At 48.9% G+C, this 19,478-nt stretch overlaps 1 protein-coding gene across 2 annotated transcripts in view; it reads right to left on the bottom strand.

The window, feature by feature from the left end:
• CNOT12 (CCR4-NOT transcription complex subunit 12) overlaps window positions 1-19,478 on the bottom strand; it is a 381,414-nt gene that overhangs the window by 43,654 nt on the left and 318,282 nt on the right. For both annotated transcript variants that reach the window (XR_015307571.1, XM_086953347.1), the window contains exons 8-11: window positions 17,436-17,583; window positions 10,494-10,675; window positions 8,064-8,215; window positions 4,547-4,618 (exon numbers count right to left, since the gene is read on the bottom strand). Coding sequence is in view for 1 of the 2 variants with exons in the window: in XM_086953347.1 (XP_086809473.1) it covers window positions 4,555-4,618; window positions 8,064-8,215; window positions 10,494-10,675; window positions 17,436-17,583 (546 nt within the window). In the remaining variant the exon portion in view is untranslated. The remainder of the gene's footprint in view (window positions 1-4,546; window positions 4,619-8,063; window positions 8,216-10,493; window positions 10,676-17,435; window positions 17,584-19,478) is intronic.

Below are 19,478 nucleotides of genomic sequence, written 5' to 3' on the forward strand. Positions count from 1 at the left end.
CTGGTTCTGCTTTAGCTGCTTCACCTGTTTCACTTATGTAGCTGGATATTCCTCTCTCTTCCACAGGAGGGCGCCAGAGACTTTCATTGATTCTTTCACTCATCCAACAAACAAATATTGTTTTTTCTGTTCTAACTCTATTCTCCCTCCAGTTATATCCTTTGTTGTAGCGTTTAACGTGGAGAATATCAGATATAGTCCTGAAAGCATACACTTGAGTATTTTCTCGTGGAGCTGATTCAGTAGACTTTTCACCAGCTCTTCTCCCCTCTGTTGTACTGCGATCGATCTCCACAGGCACTGAAACTGACTGCTTGCCACAGTTACCGCTGCCTCTTCCACTTTTGCCCCGGAAGACGAATCGTGCTGTGAGATTCCTCCTTCTGCTCTCGCCGGTGGCTACGCGAGCTCTCTTCCAGAGCCCGCCCGACAGGTCAGCTGCCTGGGAGGGCTGCAGCAAAGACGCTATCAGGACCGGGACCGGGACCGAGCACTGCGCTAGATCGGAACACAAGCCTGTCATGAGAGCCCCCCCTCCACCTCTCTGTGTATGCAGCTCTCAGGAAAATGATCGAAGAGTCAGAAGAAGAGTCAGGGAATCCCGCAGCAGTTACTGCTCGCCGCAGTAAACCACGGCGGACTTCACCAATTTCGAACCGCAGGTAAGCGGGAAGGCTGTCCGAAAGCAAACAAACGCTAGATGTCAGAAACGCTACCGGAGCTACCGAAGCTTAATGCTGCTGTTTCTTTATTTATTTAGCCTTTTAATTCATTGCCGTTCAAGACGCATTTACTCATTCAGCTATCCATGGGTCAGGAAGCGTGTGCCGCGATTTACCTGGAGATTTCTTTCACGGAGCTCGCGACCAGCGCCTTCAGCCGGCCGCCATCTTCCCCCTTCTGCCGATACACCTTTCTTAAACCTTCCAGCCTGCACTGCTTTCTCACCTGCCTGCTCCATTTAGTGCTCTCTCTCTCCGAGTTTCCACCCCATTCGTCCCATTCGTCCCTCAGTGTTGCTTCCGACCCGCTGCCCTCCTTGTTGGTTCCCCCACCCGCACCCTTTGTGATGGTTCCCCTCCATCTGCACCATCCCTGTTGCTCCCTGCCATTCATGCTTTTATTTACCCATCCAACTTGGTAACTAAAAAAAAGGTACTTGCATCATTTTGCATGACATGGTCGCTGCATCATAGCACTTTTTTGTTTGTTTTCTTTAGCCATGCTGCACAGCACTGAGGATGCTACACAGCATGGCTAAAAGCCTTTAGCAGAGACAATAAATCAAAGACCTAGAAAAATATTTCAAAAAAATTCTTGATTTTTCCATTAGATGGCAGCATTGTACAAACTATATGAATCCATAGAATATGCCTGCTGAAAAACGGCAAGGGCTGCCAGTGCCTCCACGTAAATTAAGCACATACAGCTATACGATAGCCGAATTAACCCAATTGTATCCCATCACAATCAAGATAATGGTTTAGTTAAGGGTGGGTTCTAGGTATGACTATGGCTGTAGAGGAATCAAAGGTGTTTGAGGTGTAAGTATGGTTGTGCCTGAGCTAAGATTTGATTATACAAATGAATATGGTTGTTGTTGAGTTAAGGGTAGGTTCTAGCGATGAACAGGGGTAGGAAAGTGCCCTTTTTTGCCTGGTTCCCCCCACGTGTTGCCTGACATCTGATGTACTTTGACTGAATGTGCACTGGGTCCCTGCCAATCAGGTTCCCAGTGTCTGTGTTCTTTCCCAAAACGGTACCTTTGTTTCCACATTTGGCACACCTCTGGCCTACATTTAAGTCCCTTGTGAAAGGTACCAGTCGTATCTAGGGCCTTGTGACTGGAGAGGATCTGTAAGGGCTGCAGCATGTTTTGTGCCGCCCTCAGACACCGCTCACTAAACACATACACACTACCATTGGAGAAGGTGTGTTTTTGGTGCGGACAAAACTTAAAATTTGACAAGGCACACATCCCTGTGAACCATAACCACAACCACTACCTGCGGCACAGGTTTGTCACGCCTCTTGCAGGCCTCACAGTCCTAAGGCAGGGTGCGCTATACCACAGGTGAAGGCATAGCTGTGTGAGCATTATGCCCGTACAGTGTCTAAGTCCATTCTTAGACATTGTAAGTGCAGTAAAGATATCATGAGCACATGAGCTGGGAGTTTGTTATTACGAACTCCACAGCTCCATGGTGGCTTTACTGAAAGCTAAGACGTTTGGGATCACGCTTCACAGCACAATAAACCCATACTGAGGTCAGTGTTAGATTTAATGTAAAATGCACTTAGAGGGCATCTTAGAGATGCCCCCTGAAAAACGACCAACTCCCTCATGTCCATCTGACTGGTCTGCACCAGCCTGCGACACACAGACATGTTTCTGACCCCCTGAGGTGGGAGCCCTTGTGCTCTTATGGGTCTGGAACAAAGCCTGCTTGGGGTGTAGGTGCTTCTCACCTACCCCCAAGCAGAAACAGCAATCAGGGCGATGAGCCTCAAAGGCTTCCTGTCCTTTGATATGCTAGCCAGGGCATCTCCAGCTAGTGGAGATACCTCCCCCCCCCCCCGACAGCCTCAATTCTGGCAGCAAGATCGACTGGAAAATTATTAGTCGAGAGAGGTGTGTCCTCTCTCTGCCAGGACCAGTCCTAATGTGTCATGAGCTGAAGTGTCACAGAAAATTATCCACGTTGGATAAAAGGATTCTAGCCAATCAGGTTAGGAGATGACCCCTCCCCAAGGGGAGGTGGCATACAAAGGGTGTAGTTACTCTAAAGGCAAGTAGCCCATTGGTTACTACCTGCCAATACCTGTAACGTCCCAAAATTCTATATTTAGGGGCACCCCTGAACCTTGAGCCGCGATCTGCGATGACCTAAGAAGAAAGAAGACAACCCGGAAGTCGACCCTGCAGAGAAGCCGGGGGATGACTACGGCCTTGTCCCCAGCCTGTCTCCAGCTTCGAAGCGCCTGCAACCAAAAGGCGACCTGTCTTCCAGCCAGTGATCTCTGAAAACCCTGGGAGGACTGCTGCCTTCGAAAAAGACTCCAATCTCCTGTGGACACGGACCTGTCCGGAAAAAATCAACTCCATGGAATCCTGTACCCTCTGGAACCGTGAGTTCTGCCCACTCTGCACCCAACGCCCACGGCCCGAGTCTGAGTGGCTCATCTGTCCAGTGAAGTCTCCCCAGCGATCCTGTCCTTGAACACAGCATTGGCTGACCTCTCCTGACCTCAACGAGGGCACCTGCAGTGTGAATCCGAAGGGTCCCCCCAATCACGACCGTCCCTGTAAGAAGAAATGTGATGTCTAAAGGCACCCCTGCACCCGCAGCCCTCGGCTTTGGCGAGCTTGACCAGGGGTGCTCTTGTGACCCCCAACATCCCAACATACGTGTGCTATTGCTGGTTTTCTGCCTGCACCCTCCGGTTTGATGTCTGCAGCCTGTGTCCACAAAGAAGAATCCCCATAGGATTGCATTGGAAGCCCGACGCTGTGCTTGCACCCTGCGTCCTTCCAGCCCGTGCCGCTAGTGGTGTAACTTTGGTGCTGCCTTGTGCTCCCCCAACCCGCCTTGTGCTTGCCTAAACCCCCAGGGCCGTTCCCCTGAAACCGTGTGTCCTTATCTGCAACCAGCACCTCTCATGGGTGCCCCCAGTCTCCATTGACTAACATTGGGCCCAATGACCTCTGGTCGCTGCAGTGCAGCTGGTGGTGCTGTACCTACCTTGATCTGTCCTTGGCCCTTGGCGGCATTGCGTTTCTTGGTAGTGATCAACGTGTCTATCTTTTACTTTGCTAATTTACTGCTACTGTTGATTTGACACCACAACGTATTTTCAGTGTCTCTGTAACGTAGTTTACTGCCTTTGCAAACACCTTTCCACTGTATCGGAAAAGTATTGCAATTGTAAAACTGGTACTTACCTGCAACTGAGTTTCTCTTGGTTCTAGAAATAAAAGTAACAAAGTAATATTTTTATACAAAATAATTGGTCTTGGACTCAGTCTTTGAATGTGTGTATTAATTTCTTGCCTTTGTAAACAAATGCTTAACACAACCTCCTGATAAGCCTGACTGCTCAACCACACTACCACAACACAGAGTAAGGTATTTTCTACTTTAACCTTTGTAAAGCCTCCAACCGGGCTGTGGTTGAGTGAAGGGTGGGATATAGTTACCACTATGGTTGAGTTATGCATGGGTTATACTTGCCATTATGTTTATGGTTTGATCGGAGTGGGAGGAAGTTATGTACACAGTTATGATCGTTCTAGGGCTGCAGAAAGCATGAGTTCTAGTTATTAATGTGGCTGTGGTGTGATGTGAGTGGGTTCTTTAATTGGTTATGTAGACCTATGATTAAGGTTGTATTTGAGGTATAAATATACTCGTGGGGGGACATGGTAAGAAAAATTGCAATGGTTCCATTAGAAGAGGTTTCTTGTTATCGATAAGGTATGGTTGGCCATCTGGTAGGTTGTATTTATCAACAGGTTTGATGATATCGACACGGCTACGATTCTTACCTTTTCTTTCATTTCTGTGGTTTCTTTTTTAGCTTTAAAGCATTTAACCACTGAGGTGAACTGCTTTCTGACCTACAAAAGAAACCAAGAGTACAAAGGTTATTCAATGATGTACAACAAGGCCCCACAGTCTCTCTCTGATGCACAATCACAATGTCAGTCTTCTGGAGCATCTGTTTGGCTGCATCACTTTCAAAACCACAACATACATGTTCTCCTCTGACACTCCTCCACGACACCCTGGCATCAGAACACCTGGGATTCTATCTCCACACTATGAAACATTTACTCATGCACAGCCTGGCCTCTCTGGATCTCTACTGACACAGTGACTGGGTGCAGAACCAGTCCTCTCTGGGGCTCTATCCTACCACATTGAGAGCAGGGCCTGGCCTCTCTGGGTCTTGCCTGTCACAATGAGTACAGGGCCTGGCCCTTGAGGGTCTCCTCCTAAAATGGGCCCAGGGCGTGGCCTCTCATGGTCTCTCCTCGTACAATAGGTGCAGAGCCGGGCCTCCCTGGGTCTCTCCTGTCACATTGGGTGCAGAGCCTGGCCTGTCTCGGTCCCTCCTCTCGCACAAGGTGCAGAATCTGGCCTCGCTAGGTCTCTCCTCACACTAGGTGAGGAGCTTAAGATGGTTCACGCTAAAGCCAGGCTGCCACATTTGTAAAAACAAAGTAAATAAAAAAATGTAAAAGGCATGCAGCCGCATTTGGCATTCGCAAGGAAAAAAGGAAAGCGTGGCCGCCAGTACTAGTGCAGAGGCGTGCCGCTCTAGTTAAATAAAAAAAGAAACAAACTGTAGCGGGAAAGCGAGTTCTGCCTGCAAAAGAAGGCAGGAGAAAGTCATTTAAGAAAATAGTGTTTGGAGGCTGTAATTAAAACACACCCAGTAACAACACATCTAGAAGGGGTGTCCTCATGGGAGGTTACAAGAAGAGAAAAGCGGTAATAAGGTGGGACTACTAATCCGATTGACCAATGAAAAGCCACCATTTACAAAAGAGAGTGACAGGAACCAATAAAAAAGATGGGCAGAAAGTGGGCGGAGCTTCATGTCCTTATCTTGAATACAGAATGTCTCGAAGAGACAGCGCAAGAGCTTCCTAGGCGAGACCTAAAAACACAGCTACACTGAGCCCACATAAATCATCTCTATGGAAACACACCTATACTGAGCCCCCAGTCAGCACCTCTATTCAATGCATACTAACACAACAATCACAGCTACACGGAGCCCACTCACAGCACCTCTATAACAAGCATTGGCATAGCCAATAGGTCTTGCCTTTGGGACCTTGTAAGTGTTTAGCCATGCAACAGTTGATGTTGTTGAACCGAGGATATTGTGCTTGATAACCAAACACTTATAAGGTCCCAAGGGTGACTTATCCCGGCACCGGGCGTGCAGTCTCTTAATGTGTTCGTTTTTTAAATTATTTAAATTGTTGAAATATCAGAAGATTAAGAGCTAGCGCAGTGTTTGTTTGCCCAGCCCTTGAAAAGTCGTGAGACCTTGACGAACACCTACGTTGTGCTTTTAACATTGTGCAAGTCGTGCTGGCATAAAAAGGTGACGCCAGAGACGCAATGTTGGCTTGGACAGAGTTTCCTTCCGTTATGGTAGTTCAAGGCTGCTTGCAAGGCCTTATTACTGTGAAAATGATTGCGCTGCAAGGCCTGCCCTCGTGCCAGATAAGAGCACACAGAAAACACAAACCTGCCGCCTGGCTGGCTCCTCTGTACCACTCTGGGCCCCCAGCTCTCTGTCTGCCTTCCCAGCAGAACACGCTAAAAGTGAGTTGCCTAGCATGGCAGGCCCGGATGAAGACACACAACTTGTGTGTCAAAGTGTGCGGGTTGTCACTTTTTCAATATTACTCTTGCACACACGATGAAACTCAGTGTGCGCATGCCTTCTTTAATCAGTCCTTCCCGTGTTGATGAGGAAAGTTAGCATGATTATGTGTGTTTTTTTTCATTCATCCGTCAGAAATAACACAGATTGCTGGGTAGGGTACTGCTAGGGAGCGAGGGACACTTCCCCTGCTCATATTGCAAACAGCTATAGGAGACCAGAGAGGCAGCCAGTCTCTAAAGAGAGGAATTCATAAGTTAGAAAACTCAAAATGACTCCTACTATAAACGAAAGATCCCCCAAATCGATCAGATTTTAGTCAGACTCCCTCACTACAACGGTGTAAATCTGAGGCCGGCGTTTGACTCACCGCAGCCCTGTTGCTGTGAGAGTTCTAACAATAGCCTTCTGCCCCGCCAGACTGTACTTTCAAGGGCCCGTCTGAGTGATCGCTTTATTGACTAGTGACATGCTTGCTACATGTGTACTGTGTACCTTCTAATCAGCGTGTACGCTGCTGTTCTTTCCTTTTACCAGACACAGGCTGAGGTGAGTGATAGAAGATGAAATAAGTGTCCATATTTCCTCCCCAGCCCACTGCTTTCTCCTCACACACATACTGAAAGTGGGCAGCCCAAAACAGCACTCTGAGCACAATACCGAAGGAGCGCGATCAGCAAAGGACGTTTTACGAGTACATTTCTATTTCTCTTGCTCTCTGACAACCTTGTAAAAAAAATGAATTCATCTGTGGGAAGAGCACGATTCTCGTCACTGTGAGAGCCAGGTACTCTTGAGCTCTGGCAAGAGGGTGAGACAGGCACGTTAGCGACAGAGAAATGTCAACAAGCGTGCGCGGCCACTAATTTGAAACAGATGGCCCCTGTGCGCCGCTGCTCGCTCCCGCAAGGTGGATGCCGCCACAAGCACGAGTGTTTGAAAAGTGCAGACCGATTCCAAAAGGTCCTCTCCTAGAGCATCGCTTGCGTGCAGCTCTAGGCTCTACCTAAAAACAGCTATACTGAGCCCACACATGGCACCTCTATGGAAACACAACTATACTGAGTCCAAACAGCACCTCTAGACACACACCTACACTGAGCTCACACACGGTCCTATCTATAGAAACACAGCTATACTGAGCCCAAACACAGCACCTCTAGAAACACAGCTACACTAAGCCCACACACAGCATCTATATAGAAACAAATCTACACTGAGCACACACAAAGCACCCCTATAGAAACACACCCACACTGAGCCCACACACAGCACCTTTATATGAACACATTTGCACTGAGCCCACACACAACACATCTATTCAGGACCAACACAATAAAATAGCTAAACTGAGCCCACACTCTAACACAATAAACGCAGAGAACACTCACACCACCTTTATAGACACACAGATACACTAAGCCCACACACGGCACCGCTATATAAAAAAAGCCCACACAAAGCACCTCTGTAGAAGCACAGCTGCACTGAACCCACACATAGCACCTCTATTCTACTAACACACCAAACACAGCAGCACTGCATCCAAACGAATCACCACTATTCAATACTAACACAATAAACACACATGCACTGAACCACATGAAGCACCTCTGTTCTGCATTGACTCAACAAGCACAGACAGCAAGTACCCTTACCCCGCAGGTTTCTCGGGCTTCGGGGGCAGCACAAGTGGTTTACCAGATTCTGCTGGCAATTTACAAGACTTGGACCGTTGAAAGTTATCTTTTTGTCGAGGAGACTTCGACTGCTCCCCCTCCTCTGCAGATTTCCGAGATTTCAGCTTTGCCTGTAAGGGAAAAAAGAATTCTGATAGTACACCAACAACAAACACAGGAATTATGAACTGCTGAACAACACCCCCTGACTACACACAGGAATTCCAAAAGGCTAGCCAGTACACCAACGCAAAATATAGAAATTTGGAACCGAGGAACAGTACATCCTCAGCAAAAACAGGAATTTCAAATTGCTGCAGAGTACACCATTATCGGATCCTGAAATGCTGATTTGCTGTACAGTACACCATCACCAAACACAGGAATTCCATACCGCTGCACAAGAAACCTAGATGGTAATGTGCACATGTAATATCCAAATGACCACTAAGCGCTCATAGTGTGTCTGCCACACAGAATGTATGACTTCCTGGTTTAACCTGCTGTTAGTTGTAATGCATCCTATCCATAGATTCTCTGTTCGACAGTGCGTGATGTCAAGGGATGTTGGTGAGTGCCTGGAGGAGTGTTGGAGAGAGTGGGCTGGGCAGTGAGGATGCTGCTCCTGGGGGGCATTTACCATGTAACTTGTAACCTGCGACCTAAACTATAACTTCTTCAACAAACCTACAACTGTGAATCCACATGAACTGGCTACCCGACTCCTGCCTCCCAGAGGGTGTCTTTCAAGTACAATACTTTCCTTTAGGTAATTTATTACTACCAGTATTGGAAGGCTGCAATATGCTTTTATAACATCCCCTTGAACCCTCTTTAATCAATGCCTCTGTCCTACAGTTTCTTTCGGCCTCTGGTTGTGCCAGCGATCACGCTTTCTGCCTGCACCTCCAAATATCTGTGTCGGCAGGCCTATGACCCGGCATACAGTCACCTGGGTTGCATTCATCCCTCTCTCTCTCTCTGGCTCCCATTGCATATGTCCATTTCTCAGTCTCTATGTCAGAACATGCAACTGTAGGTCTTCCATCCTGCACGTGGTCATCTGCGTTTTACGTTTATCTGTTCCTGAGCCTCTGTCCGTCATTAAATAAAGTCTCTTTCTCGTTCTGTCATTTGACATGTGTCTGGAGGTCTGCTGTCCTGTGTTACATGTACCTGGGTCTCTTGCAGGAGTTGTGTCTCCCTCCCTGCATTGTTTCCATCTATCTGCAAGGATTTGTTTTTCTGCCTGGAGGTCTGCATTCCACCTGTGTTCCGTGTGCCTAGCTTCACTGACCCGCCCCTCATATTTTCCTCTCACTACGTCAATCCAACAGCATTTGCAGAGCGCTACACTGTCACCCCTGGGGGGTATCTGGGCACTGGGGAGTGAGGTCTCCGTTGTGTCACCTCCCCTTGAGACAGGTGAAATGAAATGAAATGAAAGAGACATTTGTAGAGCACATGGCTACCCGTAGGCCTCCCAGCACTAGGAAAAGAGCGGAGATAACAGCGGAAAGACGGAAGAAATTAGCTGAAAAGGCAAAACAGAGGGCAGGAAAAAAAGCAGAAAAGGCAAAACAAGAGGGCAGAAAAACTAGTTGGAAAGGTAAAACTGATGGGAAAAAAATGAGTAGAAAAGGCCAGAGGGCAGAAAAACAAACAATAAAGGCAGAACAGATGACAGAAAAATGAGCCGAAAAGGGCAAAACAGAGGACAGAAAAACTAGCAGAAAAGGCAAAACAGAGCAAGAAAATAGCAGAGGGCAGCAGGTAACAGGCAGGGGGTAGTGGACTACAAGTAAGCTGGACAGGAGACCTCTCGCAGGGGGAGCGGACAGGAGGACCTGTTCAATGGGGGTCGTGCTGCAGCCTCCATTAAGTAGGTCCTGGGGAGGGAGGGGCACTGGGTGGGGGGAGGAGGGAAACGGCAGGAGGAGGCAGCAAGAAGAGGGAAGAAACTGGAAGAAAAAGGCTAAACAGGGAGCAGAAAAATGAGCTGAAAGGCAAAACAAAACGGAAGGCAGAAAAAGAAGTAGAAAAGGCAAAACAAAACATAAGGTGGCATAACCGAGGGCAGAAAAACCAGCAGAAAGGCAACACAGAGCAAGAAACGAGCAGAGGAGGCACAGAGAGAAGGCAGCAGGTAGACAGGCAGCAGAGGGTAGCAGACTGTGGGAACGCTGGACAGGAGACCTGTCGCAGGGGGAGCTGGCGCGAGGAGCTGCCCCTCCCTACGCGGAGATGTCTTTCTCTTCTGACATGTATCTGAAGGTCTACTATCTTGTGTCCCATGTGCCTCAGTTTCCGTGTCTGCCCCCGTCATGTTTCCCTCTCGCTCTCTGAGGGACATGTCTTTCCGTCTGGTGGTCTGCATAGCTCTACAAACAACCAAGGAGCTCACATCACCTTAAGAGCCGATGGATTGAAGCCTGCAAAGATTCCCATCTTCTTCCCAAGGGAAATGGGTGATTTCTTGGAGGGCTTCTGCTCTTCTTGGTCAGCCTCTGCATCTTCTCTGGGTGTTCTCGACGCCGTCGCTGCTGCCTCCTCCTCCTCCTCCTCCGAATCTGGTCGGGGCACCTTAGGCTCTGAGGAAGAAATAGAAATAGCAGTGGTGCAAATAAGACCTCCACAAGAAGACATGATAAGAGTCAGCTCAGTAGGCCTCCATCACTTTTTACCCACTATTGCTGGGGTGCCCTATGGACCCTGCTATGAGGAACAGTTAACTTTACTGACAGGTCACGTTGACTGATCTGACTTCCCATGTTTAAAGTACATGCATATACTCAGCGTTACAGAGTTAGGCAACCTGGACAACCAAACACTGCGATTGTGGGAGGAAAACACTGAAGCGATGACCTGTATGCACTTGGGAGGGTGGCACGCTACAACTGTTGTCACACAACAGATGTGTTAAAATATTATTTCCGGTCTCTTTAGCACATGCACATGCTCAGCATGACCAATCTTAGAGATCAGAAGTAGAGCATCACACGTGTGCTGCAGCCAGGCTGATCCTGGAGCTTGCACGAGATGGACCAGTGAGCACTCAACCAGTCACCTGGCACTAATGGAGAATAGATGCTGGATTAACTCCACTATGGTACGCCTTCGACAGAAAACAAAGTATCAAGCACCTGGGTTGGCCCACTCACTTGTTGTTCTTAAAACCCAAGGGACCACAAACCGGATGCCAAGACCAGGCCCAGGCTTCTTGCTGTCCCTTCAAGGATGCATGAGTTGACTGAGGTTGGAGGCACTGTAGTTGTTTGGGTAAACATGGACATGTATCCTCAATCATCATCAATTACGTCCCTCGTAAGTGACCTCTGGTCCTGCTCTGCCGCAGCGGTGAATGGCAGGGAGGTGTGTTGTTGGTCGTGCACAGACTCAGAAGGTCCACACTCCCAATGGTGGAGGCGGCCTTTGCAGGGTTTGGGCCATTAATAGTGCTTTAATGAATCTGTGGCATAGCGCTACTAATGTTGAAGAGGTAGTTATTAACTAGATGAAAAAGTGACTGCACGCGTCGAAGGCAAGGAATTCCAGCAAAGAAGGGACTGGTGTTTCAGTGAGTAGAATGATAAGCAGGCAGGAACCCAGAAAATAACAATTAAAGAATAGAGACAGGGGCAGTGGAAGGACACTCAAACCATCTGTGCCTAGAAGGCTTGCTTTGACATTGGCAGGAGTGGGACGGACGCAGTCCATTCTGTTCTATGAAGCACTTGTAGAGCGAGTAGCTACCCGTGAGTATCCAGCACTGATAGTGCGACGATGTCTAGTCGAGGGATTTAGAGGGAGCCAATCTTGGAAGAGCCAGGTTTCAATAGTTTCTGAAAAAGAAGTTCCTTTTCGGCTGAACGCATAGAGTGGGGAAGGCTGTTCCAGAGTTTGGCCACATTATAGGCAAAAGACCGTCCTCCGTATTTCGCCCTTCCAACGGTAGGCACTTTGGCAGAATAGGCGTTAGAGGATCGCTAAATTGTCCCGGGGGGTAGGAAGATACCAAGGAGTGCGAGACTGAAGGCTCTTTGTCAATGAGTGCCCTTTGGGTGATACAGAGTGATTGAAATGTGACCCTCTCGGCCACCAAGAGCCAATGTTGGGTGCTCAGGGCTTGTAGGGCGGATTGATGTCTGGGTATGTTATACAGTATCCGAGCAGTGATGTGCCTCATGTCACATCCCAGGGTGTATTTAAATCTAGAATCAGTCATTTGTGCAACTTATTCCGCAGGAGCAGACAGCAGCTTACTTACTGTCAATCCAACTGGGGCTGCAGTAGCACTCAGCAAGTAATCAGTCAAATACAAAAAATATGATCTCTCTCCTTCCCAGCCATGGAGTTATAGCGCGAATGAAGAGAAACAAGCACACTCGGAAAAGCCACGCGTTGAGTGTATGGTAGGCCTTATGCAAGCTTGCAGACAGAAATTACACAACAGATCAGGGATGTACTAGATGAGGCAGGTACGTAAAATCGGTTGGTATGGTACACAAGCTTTAACCAGGAAAGTGTTTGAATCGATGGCGCAAACATCCACAAGCCAGAGGCTGCATAAAAAAAAGGCAGACTAGAGCTCCCTTGGAGGAAGCCAGTTTCTGAGAATGCCTCTGATACTCTGAGTTGTAGGGTGGGGTTATGTTGCCCCCTCCGTTCCCTGAGTGACCGTGGTCCCTGAACTCGGGTACTCCTGGGTCCTACCCTACTGATGCAACCTGAAGATTTGGGTTTGCTGGATTTCAAGAAAGTGTAACGCCTTTTCTCCAACATATGATACAACCCGATTTGGCGGAGCGTGGTCTGGGAAACTGACTAGGCAGGACTGGTCCATGTGAAGTAGGAAGGGCCTGAGAAGAGCAAAGGCCTGACTGGATTAGTTGGATGGACGGACGGATCTGCTGAGCAGATCAGGAAACTAATGACATCACTTACACCTGCTAGGGCTCCAGGGCAAAATGACCTTGTTATTACATTATCACAAACTGATGTGCTGATGTGGAAAACTGGACAAAATGGTTACTTACACTTTATAACAAACATTGGCAAAGCCAGTAGATTGAGAGCCTTTTGCCTTTGCCAATGCAGACCTACTTTATTTGCCAATGCTTTTTGCTGACACTATTTAGCATCTGGAAAAGGAAAAAATAATAAAAGGTACGTTGATGTGTATGCGTACATGTTATCATCACATATGCACTAGTATGTGTCATGTTGTGACATGTAAGTGTGCAGGTGTATGTTTGCATGCATCACCATTCACGAATACACATATGCCATGACATACATTTTTTTTTCTATTTACCATTCCAAGATTGTGGACATTCATCGTGGAGTGGTAAATTAAAAACAGAAATGTACGCAAAAGGGCCTTTTGCCTATGGGTTGCATAAACACTTGGGCTGGCAATGAGTGTTGATGTCTGAACTTTTGGATTAACATTTGCATTCCGTTTATTCGTGCTGCGTTCGGATATGCCTTTGCTGCTAGTGTATCTATTGTTGCTCCCAGGTACTGTTGGACGTGGGAGGGTTGCAGTTGCGACTTCGGATAGTTCAGCGAGAAGCCGAGGCTGTGCAGGAGATGAATGGTCTTTGACATGTGGCTGGCACATTGCTGGGCTGATGGCACGTGTATTAGCCAATCGTCCAGATATGGATACACATGAATGTGTTGTCTCCTGAGATGTGCCGCCACTGTTGCAAGGCATTTGGTGAACACCCGTGGAGCTGTTGTTACCCCAAATGGTAGGACTTTGAACTGGTAGCGCTGTCCTTGAATAGTAAACCTTAGATACTTTCTGTGAGCAGGGTGTATTGGTATATGAAAGTATGCGTCTTTGAGGTCTAGAGTTGCTAGGAAGTCTCCTTGGCGAAGCAGTGGTAAGACTTGTTGGAGAGTGAGCATATGAAAATGCTCTGATAAAATGTACAGGTTGAGGGGCCTGAGGTCCAATATTGGTCTGTGAGACCCGTCCTTTTTTGGAATGAGGAAGTATAGTGAGTATACTCCCGTTCCTTGGTGTTCGAGTGGGACTGGTTCTATGGCCCCCTTTTGTAGCATACTGATGACCTCTTGCTGCAGTAATGTTATATGTTCCTGTGACATTGGACGGTGCACAGGTGGTATGTTGGGTGGTGTTGACGTGAGTTCTAGGCAATAGCCAAGTTGGATAATTTGCCTGACCCACCTGTCTGTAGTGATGTCTAACCAGACTGGCAGGAATTGTTGTAGTCTTCCCCCGGCCAGTGTTATTTGGTCTGGGGGTAGTGCCAAGAAGTCACTGTTTGGAGTTAGTGGAGAATCTATTGGCATTTCCTCCACGACCTCTGCCCTTGGTGTTATTCCCTCTGTATCCACCTCTGTTTGTGTTTTTACTGTATGTGGATTGCATATTAGTTTTGTAAGTGGAGGATTGCTGCGATGTGTTACCTCGCGCTCCTCCTCTATAACTTGAGCGACGAAAGGAGCCTCTGTGTTGTTGGGACTGGAGGGCTCCCATGGACTTTGCTGTTTCGGTGTCCTTTTTAATTTTGTCCAGAATTGAGTCAACTGCTGGACCAAACAAGAAATCTGGATTTATAGGCTGGTTAAGAATTGTGGCCTGTACTTCGTTTTTGAATCCAGATATGCAATGCCATGCGTGTCTCCTAAGCAGTACGCTTGTGTTAATAGATCTGGCAGCTGTATCTGCCGCGTCTAGAGCACACTTAATGGAGGCATTGGTGATGAGCTTTCCCTCTTGTATTAGTTCATCTGCCTGCTCCTTGTAAGGCTCAGATAAGTATTGGAGAAGTCCCTCTAAAGTATCATAGTGCGTCCAGTCGTATCTGGCCAGCAAGGCCTGTGTATTGGCTATTCTCCATGAGTTTGCTGCTTGAGCTGCTACTCGTTTTCCTGATGCTTCTAAAATCTTAGACTCCTTGTCAGGAGGTGGAGCCTCACCAGTTGTTTGTGAATTAGCACGCTTTCGTGCGTTGGAAACCACCAATGAGTCTAAAAACAGTTGTCCCCTGATGTATGTAAGGTCTACTGGTGCAGCCCTATACTTCTTCTCTATTCTAGGGTTGATGACACGTGCCCTAGCAGTGTCTTTGAATATGTCATTTGCGTGCTTTAGAACGCCCTTCAACATGGGGAGAGTTTTGACACTTCTTTCTGATGTTGCCAGCGTATCAAATAGAAAGTCCTCTTCTATTGCATCTAAATGCATGTCTACATTATGGTAGTTTGCTGCTCTGTCTATTAAGGAGTTAAAAGCCACTGTGTCTTCTGTGGGTGATGGCTTAGCTGGGCTTAGCTGGGTATACAGTAGGGTCTGTAATGGGTAGAGCCCCCTCAGTGTCCTGCTCACCTCCCCTCCCCCCATGGCTGTGTATTGGGGTCTACATATGGGTTTTGTGGATATCCAAAACCCACATCTGCATCCTGATCTTCATCTGGGTTGTAGTCAGAGCGTGCAGGTGAGTATGGTGCATATGGAGTAGCAGGCATAGCTGGAGAGATAGGTTGGAAAAGAATAGGAGTGGAATTCTAGAAAAGTCTTCAGTAGGCACTGGCCTTTTCTTTCTTCTATAAACAGTCACTTTCCCAGTATTTGGGTCAATATATAGTTTTGACTGATCTTCTGTGGAGGGGTCTGGATGGATGATCTCCTCTTCCACAGTCTTTTGCCTTTGCACTGTAGTTTTTGGTTTGACTTTCTTCGGTTCGATGCCTTTAATCAGTTTGACCGCTTTTGGTGCCTGGATCTGTTTTAGAGGCTTTCCGACAGGTTTTGTCGGTCCGACGTCTTTTACAGGTTTCACCACTGTTTTCGGACCGAGCGGTTTCGTCGGTTCGGTAACTTGTTTAGGTGGTAGAGGTGTCTTCGGAGCCTGCGGCTTTGGCTCGATGCCCCTGTTTGGATCGATGGGCTTCGGCTCGACCGATTTGCTATGGTCTACCTTAGGTTTCGGTTCGACGACCGCCTTGGGCGTAGCCCTTTTGCCTTCTTCAACAGGCTTTTTTCCTTTTTCGACAGTCGAACCCGATTTGCTCGAGTCGACAGGCTTTGGCTTCGAGGTCGATTCGACGGCCTTTGGCTTCCAAGGTGTATATGGAACAGTGGCCTTCAGGTCGGCGCCCTTTGGCTTTATCACCTTCGTTTCGACGACGTTCGGTCCGAAGACTATCGCGTCGATGAGTTTCGGTTTCGATGGAACCAGCCTTGGATTACGTGTCTCAGAAGGCTCTTTTTGTATGTTCTTAGCCGGTCGGTATGGCGGGGCTGTAGAACCAGTATTTTGATCTTGGCTAAGGCCTGTTGGTGATGCCTCGACCTGAGTCTCGGTGTAGTGTCTGTATGGGGCGGTGTACTCACGGTTCGCCCCGCGCTGTCATCGGAGTCGAGTTTGACAGCTACGATATCTTGATCGTATTCTTCGTCATCGACGATTTGTTCTTCGTCGTCGATATAATATTCAGAGTCGTGCTCGGAGTATTGATCTTCCTCTCGATCCGAGACTTCGGCGTCAACTAGTTCTTCCTCGTCGTCGAAGATATTCTTGGTCTCTGGTGCCGACCTCTGCATTTCCGTCGATTCCGGATCGTCTTTTTTGACCGGAACTGGGCACAAGCTAGGCAATTACATTCATTATGATCTGGAGATAAACATTTGTTGCACACGGGATGCTTATCTGTGTGCGGGAACTTCGAGTTGCACTGCGGGCAGTATTTGAATGGACTTCGTTCCATCGACCGTCGGTCCACGTGGCGTCGAGAAGGCCTAACGGCCCAATTCGACGACCGGAGTGCAAGCAAATGGTGACGAAGGTTATCGGTACCGATCGAGAACAATACCGACGAAGCCGAAGGATTTGTGGCCTTTAGAAAAGTCTGTCTTTATTCCAAACTTGGAGTGCTGGAAAGTACATCAGAACCCAATGGCGGAAAAAAACTATCTAAGGATGGAGAGGATGCCCATGCCCACTGTAGTCCAAGGGAGGAGCCACCTATCTCGTGATACTTCGAAGACTCTTCCAGGACAAAAATGTGCAATTATTCTGACACAACACTAGGCGGCGATCTATGCACAGATATGAATTCAGCAGCCCACATGCCTCGAACATGTAGTTATCTTAAAAATCTGGCATGGATCTGGCCCTCCAGGATGGACTTTGGAGAACCGGACCTACACGATAAGGGGCTAAGCTCTCTAAATGGAGGTTGGACATCATTCAGTCCTCACTGAGCCAATGAAGCACCAAGTCTAGGGTCCAGGCACTTGCACCATGGCCAAGGTGTGCTGAATTCACATGATAAGGTGTGTGGGAGGAGGGGGAGGAGGTATTCAGTCCTTACCTGTGGAATCTTGAAACATCCACTCGTCACCATCAACCTCCGTAGAATTCGGGGCTGCTCCTGGCCGGCCTGTGGGAGCCCGGTGTCCACGCTTGCGGCTTAGTGAAGCCCGCGTCCGGTAGAGAGAGGAGTCCAGGATCTCAGCCTCCTGGGAAATGAAGATCACGATCAGTGAACAGTGGAAAGAGACAAGTGAACCCAAGATGCAGAGGCTCAAACCCTTCTTTTGTTGAGAGCAGGGGACTTGGTTCCAAGCACTTTGCTGGGGCGGTCAGGGCTGACGTCGACATGCCTGGCAGCTAACCGCAGCTCTGGAGTGACGCGCAGTCTAGAAGAGACTGCTGAGTCCCATGAGGTAGGGGATAAAAGTTAGTCATCTAATTGTGAGAGCTCAGAGGTAGATTCTGGTGGTGAGACGCAAGACCTGCAGTGTTGTTGTGACATTCTGAGGAGGGCAGAAGTGATAACTCCAGAGGTGAGATGGCATCTAGAGGTGAGGGTTCAAAAGTGGGATCTAGTGCGAGGGCTCAGAGGTGGGATCTAGTGCGAGGGCTCAGAGGTGGGATCTAGTGTGAGGGCTCAGAGGTGGGATCTAGTGTGAGGGCTCAGAGGTGGGATCCAGTGTGAGGGCTCAGTGGTGGGATCTAGTGCAAGAGCTCAGAGGTGGGATCTAGTGCAAGGGCTCAGAGGTGGGATCTAGTGCGAGGGCTCAGAGGTGGGAGCTAGTGCGAGGGCTCAGAGGTGGGAGCTAGTGCGAGGGCTCAGAGGTGGGAGCTAGTGCGAGGGCTCAGAGGTGGGAGCTAGTGCGAGGGCTCAGAGGTGGGAGCTAGTGCGAGGGCTCAGAGGTGGGAGCTAGTGTGAGGGCTCAGAGGTGTGATCTAGTGCAAGGGCTCAAAGGTGGGATTTAGTGCGAGGGCTCAGAGGTGGGATCTAGTGCGAGGGCTCAGAGGTGAGATCTAGTGTGAGGGCTCAGAGGTGGAAGCTAGTGCGAGAGCTCAGAGGTGGAAGCTAGTGCGAGAGCTCAGAGGTGGGATCCAGTGCGAGGGCTCAGAGGTGGGATCCAGTACGAGGGCTCAGAGGTGGGATCTACTGCGAGGGCTCAGAGGTGGGATCTAGTGTGAGGGCTCAGAGGTGGGATCCAGTGTGAGGGCTCAGAGGTGGGATCTAGTGTGAAAGCTCAGAGGTGGAATCTAGTGCGAGAGCTCAGAGGTGGAATCTAGTGCGAGGGCTCAGAGGTGGGATCCAGTGCGAGGGCTCAGAGGTGGGAGCTAGTGCGAGGGCTCAGAGGTGGGAGCTAGTGCGAGAGCTCAGAGGTGGAAGCTAGTGCGAGAGCTCAGAGGTGGGATCCAGTGCGAGGGCTCAGAGGTGGGATCCAGTATGAGGGCTCAGAGGTGGGATCTAGTGCGAGGGCTCAGAGGTGGGATCTAGTGCGAGGGCTCAGAGGTGGGATCTAGTGCGAGGGCTCAGAGGTGGGATCTAGTGCAAGGGCTCAGAGGTGGGATCTAGTGCGAAGGCTCAGAGGTGGGATCTAGTGCAAAGGCTGAGAGGTGGGATCTAGTGCGAGGGCTCAGAGGTGGAATCTAGTGCGAGGGCTCAGAGGTGGAATCTAGTGCGAGGGCTCAGGGGTGGGATCTAGTGCGAGGGCTCAGAGGTGGGATCTAGTGCGAAGGCTCAGAGGTGGGATCTAGTGCGAGGGCTCAGAGGTGGGATCTAGTGAAAGGGCTCAGAGGTGGGATCTAGTGCAAGGGCTCAGAGGTGGGATCTAGTGCCAGAGCTCAGAGGCAGAGTCTAAAGAGGACAGTCTAATGTTGAGAGCGCAGAGCTGAAGAGGGAGTAGAGTGGTGGGAGCTTTAATGTGGGGTCACAAAGTGACAGCTCATAGAAGGGGTCTCAGTGTTGAGAGTGCAGAGGTGGGGTCTAAATATGGAAGTGCAGAGATGGGATGTTCTAATAATGGGAGCGCATAGAAGGGGCCTAATGTTGAGAATGAGGAGGTGAGGTGGGGGTCTGATGTAGGGAGCTCAGATGGGGGTTCTAGTGGTG

Source organism: Lissotriton vulgaris, chromosome 1_2 (assembly GCF_964263255.1).
Source record: "Lissotriton vulgaris chromosome 1_2, aLisVul1.2, whole genome shotgun sequence".
Taxonomy (NCBI): Eukaryota; Metazoa; Chordata; class Amphibia; order Caudata; family Salamandridae; genus Lissotriton; species Lissotriton vulgaris.